The 8,302-nt window shown below is 47.0% G+C and overlaps 1 protein-coding gene across 2 annotated transcripts; it reads left to right on the forward strand.

Moving 5' to 3' along the window:
• The first annotated feature begins 334 nt into the window (after positions 1-334).
• LOC131902209 (serum amyloid A-3 protein-like) lies at positions 335-3,171 on the forward strand. Of its 2 annotated transcripts, none has more exons than XM_059253248.1 (3): positions 335-557; positions 2,417-2,555; positions 2,909-3,171. In XM_059253248.1, the coding sequence occupies exons 1-3, from the start codon at positions 380-382 to the stop codon at positions 3,045-3,047; spliced, it is 456 nt and encodes a 151-aa protein (XP_059109231.1). In that variant the 5' UTR covers positions 335-379; the 3' UTR covers positions 3,048-3,171. The 2 variants fall into 2 exon arrangements, with proteins under 2 accessions (XP_059109231.1, XP_059109232.1); XM_059253249.1 differs by having other exon boundaries at positions 3,002-3,171.
• Positions 3,172-8,302: the final 5,131 nt, after the last annotated feature.

Consider the following 8,302-nt stretch of genomic DNA (forward strand, 5'->3'; position numbering starts at 1 on the left):
TGCTCTGTCTCTCCTGAATCTACCAGATGGATTAGAATTCACTGGAGGCGATATTTTTATCATGGAGATTTGTTGTATGCTTCTGTGTGAATTCAGGGGAGGGTGGAGTCAGCCCTCTACAGATAGACTGCAGAGGTCTATGATGGCTATAAAGCCCCTACACGCCTCTCTGGAAACTTCCCATACAGTTGGGTTTTGGCTGGCAAGATTGGAATGCAATGTGCTTTATGCTAATGGTCCCTTTGCAAACTCTCAGTCAGTAGGAGTCTAATGAAACCTGGAAATGGGGAGCTAGATAGCTCCCTGGAATCCACTTATATCATCCACCTCTACACGTGTGTGGGTTTATGTATAAAATCCAGAGGGATTGGTTATTGGCATGAAAGGACAGCTCAACATTACAGAAGAATCCGCCACCCAAAGAAATGGCATATTCATCCTTGTGTTTTCCCGGCCCTACAGCAGGATGAAGTCATCCATTGCCATCATTTTTTGCTTCTTGGTGCTGGGAGTTGACAGCCAAAGCTGGTTCCAGTTCATGAAAGAGGCTGGTCAAGGTAAGGGCAAAGGATGGGGACAGGCGGTTGAATTTGTGAGTTCCAAGTATTTACCAGAGCAGGGACCACATAATTAAGGGATAACGTGCTTGTGAAGTCTCCATGAGTAGACAAGCTGCGTTGCTCTTCCCATGTAGTTCTGAACTCTTCTGGTCAGTGTTTACCTTTTTCTGTGAGGATCCCAAGCCTGAGATCACGTAATGTTTGTACAGCAGCTTTCCCACAGGAGTGCAGGAACAATCTGTATTTGAAAGGTGCAGATTCCCCAACAGAAGAGGGGGATCTGCTGCCCCCTTGTGGCAGTTCACGTCTATGTCTGGTGACTGTGAATTGAAGTACATCCCAAGGGTAGTGTTTGTGTTCTAGGCCAGGCACAGGAGAACCAGTGCAGTCCCCAGTCCACAGTGACAGCAGCCAAGGCTAATTGAACTTTTCACACAATGAAAAGGCATTGTTCAATATGTGTGGAAATGAATTAGTTTTTAAATTAATCTTGTGGTGTAGTGCCACATCTATCTTTTAAAGAAACCGAGGCACAAAAAGCATAACAAGCTATCTAACAACAACAAAAACCTCTGGAAGAACAGAGGTTAGCCTAGGTTGACCTGTTCCTCATAATCCACGACACAGCTCCCCGGACAGAGAGAGGACTTCATGAGCACACACACACTGTTGACCTGAGAAGCAGCAGGTCATGGGTTGAGGAAGGCAGCTGCCTGTGAAGGACGCTCCAGATCCTCTGCCACCCACAGAAGACAGTGACTTGCTTACCTGGAATATAGGTCTTCTGGGCCTGGGACATGGACAAGAAACTGTCACCAAGGGAAATACATCCCATCAGCCACAGCACAATAAAAATTAAATGAACCTAGATATTGGGCTTTCCCTTTTCTCCTAACTTGTCACTTTTGAAGATATTTCCCATTTAATGTTAGCTGGATCTGTCCTTCAGTGCACAGCTCACCACAGCTGCCCTTAGTTTACACCTTTTGCTGTTTGTGGTACCTTCCTGAGAAGCAGAGAAATGAGATGATAAATTGAGCATCTTCCGTGAACATCCCATGTTCATTTTCTCAGGTTTTCTACATAACCACCAAGGTGGCTAATACTCTTCCCTGTTCTTGGAGAGGATGTAGATCTTTCAAACCTAGTGTGCCCTTTGCCACCTACAGTCTCTGATCATCCAGCTTGTTTCTGTCTGTATCAGAGAACTCCCTGTTGTCTCCGCTGATGGAGAGCTAAGAACAGCTCAAGTTGCAATAGATCCTGGACATTCCGTGGAGTCAGAGCAGAACTGCACTCACTCTGCCCGGAGAGCAGTTTCTCCCATGGCCTGTGCTAGGAGAGATCTGTGGCTGCAGTGGTGATTGTAGCACTTGGGAGGCTGAGGCAGAAGGATTGTGAGTTTCAGGCTGGCCAGGGTTATATAGAGATGCATGCTATCTCTAAAGGAAGAGAACATAAGAGAAAGGAAAGAAATGGAAGAAGAAGAGAGGGGAGCAGAGGAAGGGAAGAGGCCTCATGTCTCACAGCATAGACAGACATTTCCCTGGGCCATTTCAGAAAGAGCTTCATTATCACATGATAAAACATCCCCTAGAGAGCATCTCTCCTCTATATGCTTTTGGAGCAGCCAAAGCCCAACATCAACAGAGTTATGACAGGAATCCCTCAGAATAAAACTCGCTCCAAAAGTACTTCTCTTTGCAAGGCATGGGGAAGTAAGAACTATTCTTTTCAAGCCAGCAACATTTCTGTGGCTTGTGAAAGGCCAAAGTCATTGGGATGAGTTGGACGGAAGTTTTAACTCTCTCTTTTGCCTAAATGCAATCTTCCTCCTCATTCTCCTAACTCTCCAGGGACTAGAGACATGTGGCGGGCTTACTCTGACATGAAAGAGGCCAATTGGAAAAACTCAGACAAATACTTCCATGCTAGAGGGAACTATGATGCTGCCCAAAGGGGACCAGGAGGAGCCTGGGCTGCTAAAGTGATCAGGTAACAGAGGTCTCGGTGAGCAGAGCTTGACTGCTCTGGACAGTCAGGAGGGTCTCTCCTCTGCATCCTGTGCACACTGCCCATTAACCGTCCTCTTTTCTGTGCATAGTACTGGGAGTGGTTGGCAATGATGCATGATACCCCACCCTCTCTCTCCTGGTGCTGCTCATCCAGCATGAGGGTGACTTCCTGGGCTGAGCAGGTGTTTACTTAGGTGGGATCAGTACCATCCTCTCCTTCCCTGGTGTTCTTAGGCTCCTCTTACAGCCATCTCTTGAAGAAGGGAGTCCAGAGGGTGGGGCCATTGCCATCAGCTTGGTTATGGATCTTCTTCTTGTCTGTCTTGATTGCAGTGATGCTAGAGAGGGTATTCAGAGGTTCACAGGACGTGGAGCAGAGGACTCAAGAGCTGACCAGCTTGCCAATGAATGGGGTCAGAGTGGTAGAGACCCCAACCACTTCCGACCTCCTAGCCTGCCTAGTAAATACTGAGTTTTCTCTTCATGTTGTTCCCAGCCATGCAGACCCCAAAGAGGCAATTACTGACTTGAATTAGTTCCTAAACTCTGGATCCCTAAGCACCCCAAAATGTTGAATAAATACTTGTGAAATGTAATTTGTCACTGATGATGGATGGACTCCAGCAGTGACCAGCTCCAGGCTCCAGGTACAGCCTGGGGCTGCTCCCTTTACACAATCCCTGAAGATTCTCCAATCTTGGAAACTGGGGCTCAGATATTCCATGTTGTTTCTTTACCCAACCATAGCCTTCCCTGGGTCACGCTAGCTCAGGAAGTCCCTTTCTGTCTGGGCAGCTGTGTCCTCTGTCATTAGCTGCCTCCTCCAATTCTGGTCTCCTGTTGGTCCCTTCCTTGCTTCGGTGGCCTAGTCCCAGGAGTTCTTGCATCTCTCACCCACTCCTTTGCTAGGGTGCAAACTAGTTTGTATTCATAGTATATATTTAAATTCTTGCTTGCTGAGGCCAGGCTGCAGGCCTTAACATAGGCAGAAGAAGACAGAGAGGCCCCAGCAGAGGGGTCCAGTTTCACCTCGTCCAGTAGAGTCTTTTGGAAGGCAGCAGAGGAGAGGGTTTCCTGATCAGCCATGGTCTGCAGCTCCCGCGTGCACATGCAGTAGGCCTGCAGTAGGCCTCCACAGCATCGATAAGCAGGGAGCAATTGTATTGAAGTTGGCATTTTGTAAACCACTTTCATAGGCTGGCAGTGTATCTCAGCAGTTGAGTCCTTGACTACCTAGGTTCGGTCTCTAGCAGCTTGGAAAGAAAACAACAGAGAACACACACACACACACACACACACACACACACACACACACACACACACATGAGATGGGGGATGGGGTCAGCTAAAATACCTGTTAGGGGCTGTGCGGTGGTGGTGCACACCTTTAATCCCAGCACTTGGGAAGCAAAGGCAGGAGGATCTCTGAGTTTGAGGCCAGCCTGGTCTATAGAGTGAGTTCCAGGACAGGCTCTAAAGCTACACAGAGAAAGCCTGTCTTGAAAAACAACATCAACAACAAAAATACCTGTTAGGCCCAGAGGACACAGAACCATCTTATGAAATTGTCATGGGTACGACTTTTTCTTCCTTTCCTGCCTCTCACTTCTGCCTGCCCCTTCTCCTTCCAGGAGGGGTCAGAAAGAGCAGCTGGTGATCTGTGTGCGGAAGAACACTGACAAGAAAACAAAGTCACCATCCCCAACCTACAGAGCCTATTCATCATGAGCTGAATTAGGAAAGGGGAGAAAACGCACTCTAAGTGAGCAGGAAATCCCAATCGTTATGTGGTCCCAAGGTCTGCAGTCCTCATGGTTAATTCAACTAAGTCTTCAAGCTTCATGGTTTAAAATCATGCAAGGTTGTTGATTTCCTATGAGTAACCAGAGAAGCATGAATTGACCTGTGCTTTCATTCAAGGACAACAGAAAGGAGTGTTTGGAAAAAAGAGAGAAAAGAATAACTACTTTCTGGTTATAGATAGTAATTCTGAGAGAGAGAAGGACCAGGAAAGCTTGGTTGGGTAATGACAAATCAGAAGATACCATAAACTACAGTCACAATTAATCCAAGTTCCTGGCCCTGGGATTCTAAGAGAAAAGAAAATTCACAAAGCATGTATGCAAACATCAGTGTAGCAGTGTGACTCACAGATAAAAGAATTCAAAACCCACAAAACCCAAAACAAAACTTCACCTGGAGTTGCCGGGCATGATGGCACGTGCCTACAATCCTAGCTGCTGGAGGTGGTGGCCTGAGGATGGTGAGTAGCAGGCTAGCCTGGGCTATGTAGCTTGACCCTGTTCAAACAAAGAGTCAAACAAAGAAAAAAACCCCACAAGTGGATGCTGAAATGTAAGATGATGTAATGTATAAACCAACCACCAATGAAGGGCTGACATATCTTAACATGTACCTTAAATACACCCCTCCTCCTGCACGGTGTGTGTGTGTGTGTGTGTGTGTGTGTGTGTGTGTGTGTGTGTGTGTGTGTGTAGTGTGTGGTATATGTGTGTGGTGTGTGTGTGTGTGTGTGTGTGTGTGTGTGTGTGGTGTATGTGGTGAGTGTGTGTGATGTGTGGTGTGTATGTGTGGTGTGTGTGTAACAAGACAGAAGCTCTGTGAAACACTTGGCATTTTGTGTGCAACAGAAACAAAGGTTTCACGAAACAGTGCCAATATTTGGTCTATATAATGGCCTCTCGTAGTTTTCCTTTTGTCGTAGCCTTGTCTGTGTCTTTAAAAATGTGCAGGTAGGACACATTTCAAACCTTAAAAAATAGGTCACCATTCTTGAAATCAAGTAGCTGTGCTCAGGTGAAGTCTCTCTTCAGTGTGTGGAATTCTCCCCTCTCCGCCATCATGTTTATACTCGGAGTGGTCAGATTTCAGCTGTGGGGATGCAAAGTGGTAACATACACTGATCTAAATTTACATCTCCATGGAATGTACGTATCTTTGTGAATGGGGACTGAACCCAGGGCCTCGGGCATAGTTGGCACACGTGTGCTCTTCCACTGAGCTCTGTCCCCGACTTTCATGCATTTTACATAAACCGGACTTGGAGATCCTTTTAACAGTCCCCTCAGTTTTGCCTCCTCCTTTGTGAATTGCCTATTTCTATGTTCTGTCTGTTTTCTTAATGAGTTGTCTCTTTCTTACTGATTTATTAGTAATAAGATTTTGTTATTCTTGATCCTGAGCCTATGTTATTTATAGACTGATTTTTCCCCAATTTGAAGATGTACATATCATCATTAGACAGTGTCTCGTTGTGAAGCACAGACTGCCTTAAATTTGTGACAATGCCCTTCCTCAGCCTCTCAGGTGCTGAGGTCACAGGTGTGAGCTACCATGTCCAGCTGAGCCTTATGCAGAATGATAGAAATGTAGCAATTACTTTTTTATGTGTTTCGCCTGTATGTGTGTCTGTGCGTGTCTGGTGCCGGCAGAGGCCCGAAGGCAGCATCGGATCCCCCAGGGAAGAGGAGCTACAGAGGGGTGTGAGCTGCCATGTGGATGCTGGAACAGGAACCGGATCCTCTGTTAGACCAGTGAGTGCTTTTAACCGCTGAACCATCTCCCCAGTCTGAGAAATGTGGCAGTTTCTCACATTAGGCTCCTGTGTATTTTAAGAAAACCCTCCCTATCTCTGTGGTCATAAAATGTTCTTTACAGTTTCTACTAGACGTAAAAGTTTTGTTTTATATATTCGGTTCTTCATCCAGAATCAGCTTGTATTGAAGTCCTACGTCCAAGCATCTCCATCCTCTTCTTCCTCCTCCTCTTTTTTTTCCTCTTCCCCTCTTCGGTCCAGACAAAGGTAATGCTGATGTGTGCATTCGTCCATGCTCAAGCCTGGTCCTGGGTGGACACTTTGGGGGAAGATTCCCACCCGTTCTGCAGGAATCTGACGGCAGGGGGCGCTGTGCGGAGCCGCGCTGGGTGCGTCGGGCTCTCTGGCACGTCCTCTCGCCTCCTCTGGGCTTCCGGCGTGGCTCTCGCATGCCAGCGTGGACCGTAACCCGTCGCCTCCGCCGCCTAGCTGCGATCAGGAGGACGAGGAGGACCTGGCCGGGGGAGACTGCATTGGGAGCACGGTCTACAGCAAGCACTGGCTCTTCGGCGTCCTCAGCGGGCTTATCCAGGTGGAGAGACTCGCGCAGGCGCCCTCCGGGTTCACGGTGCCAATTCCTAACTTCCCAGAGCACCGCCACGCACATACTTCACTGGGATTTTGCTTCCCAGCCCCATTGTCACTTCTGAAGTCGAGACCCTGCCATTCCCGTTTCATCGGCTCTTGTCACAGTGGAGTGCATAGTTTGGAGTCAGACAGCCCTGATCTCCGAGACACGAGCTCATCTCATGCTGGAAGCGTGCTAGTTAACCCAGAGCCTCGGTTTCTTTCACACTTTGTATAAAATAGGATAACCAGTATTGTCGTACACAGGTTTTTATGTAGACTGAGATTATAATGACAGTAGAGTGCTTGAAATGTGTTTGGTTTACAGGAACTGTCAGATTTTTCTGTATACTGCCTTCCATACCGCCAACTCCTGTTTTTGGTTTTGTTATTTTTTGGAGCCATTTTCTACATAGTGGTCAAAACAGTTTTCCTTTTCATTACTTTTAAGGGATATATATATGTTTTTCGAGACAGGGTTTCTCTGTGTAACAGCTTTGCACCTTTCCTGGAACTCACTCTGTAGACCAGGCTGGCCTCGAACTCACAGAGATCGCCTGCCTCTGCCTCCCGAGTGCTGGGATCAAAGGCTTGTGCCACCACCGCCGGGCTTAAAGAATACTTTTGTTGCTCATAAGAGAAAACTTGATTCCTGGAGAGGCGATAGACTAATCATTCTCTCTCAGGGTCTGGAGACAGAATTCTGGAGGGGTGGGTGGTTCGGCACTTAAGAACACTGGCTGCTCTTACAAAAGACCAGAGTTCAGTTTCCAGCACCCACAGGGTGATTCAAAACCGTCTGTAATTCCAGTTCAAGGGGATCCCACGCCCACTTCCATCTTCTGCAATCACCAGACAGACTATGGACACTACATGCAGACAGAACAGCTTTACATTAAAAGAGAGAGAGAAAGAGAGAGAGAGAGAGAGAGAGAGAGAGAGAGAGAGAGAGAGAGAGAGAGAGAGAGAGAGAGAGAGAGAGAGAGAGAGCGCTTTCTGTTTCTTAACTGGGGCTCCAAGGCTGGTCGCACCCCTTCAGCCTCCTTTTACTTACCGTTGTGTTCCGTCACCAGTAGCCTGTTGGCTATCTCCAGACGTGTGCGGTGCTTTCTGAACTCTTGAACGCACCTCTGAATGCTCATCTCATTCCCAGGACAGAGTCCTGCCCTTCCATGAGAGTTCACTTCTTTTAAGAGAAATGTCTTTCTTCTCCCAGGAACAGGTCATTGGTCCTCCGTTTTTCCTCCCATAGCTCTTTTCACCAGTTCAGCTAAGTCCGCCTTCTTTATTGTGACTCAGTTTCCTTGTCTTTTCTACACTAATCCTAAACTGTTTGAAAGCGAAAGTTTATCGTTGACATTTCATTCCTGTGTTTTTCTGTTGCCTACAGACACTGTTTACTCCAAGAATATAGAATGTGTAGATCTATCCAAGGCTCTAGGTTTTAGAAACTGTTTTGCCAGAGGAAATGCTTCAGGGATACTCTCTTGGAGACTTCTAAGTGATAATATTACTTGGAGAACTCTGAGTATTTTAACTGATCT

This window comes from Peromyscus eremicus, unplaced genomic scaffold (genome assembly GCF_949786415.1).
Source record: "Peromyscus eremicus unplaced genomic scaffold, PerEre_H2_v1 PerEre#2#unplaced_3857, whole genome shotgun sequence".
NCBI lineage: Eukaryota > Metazoa > Chordata > Mammalia > Rodentia > Cricetidae > Peromyscus > Peromyscus eremicus.

Excerpts from the sequence above, each read along its gene's own strand:
- LOC131902209 (XM_059253248.1), top strand. The coding sequence starts at position 380 with ATGAAAGGACAGCTCAACATTACAGAAGAATCCGCCACCCAAAGAAAT. Across the intron at positions 558-2,416 it reads CATGAAAGAGGCTGGTCAAG|GGACTAGAGACATGTGGCGG; the intron begins GTAAGGGCAAAG and ends CTAACTCTCCAG. Across the intron at positions 2,556-2,908 it reads TGGGCTGCTAAAGTGATCAG|TGATGCTAGAGAGGGTATTC; the intron begins GTAACAGAGGTC and ends TCTTGATTGCAG.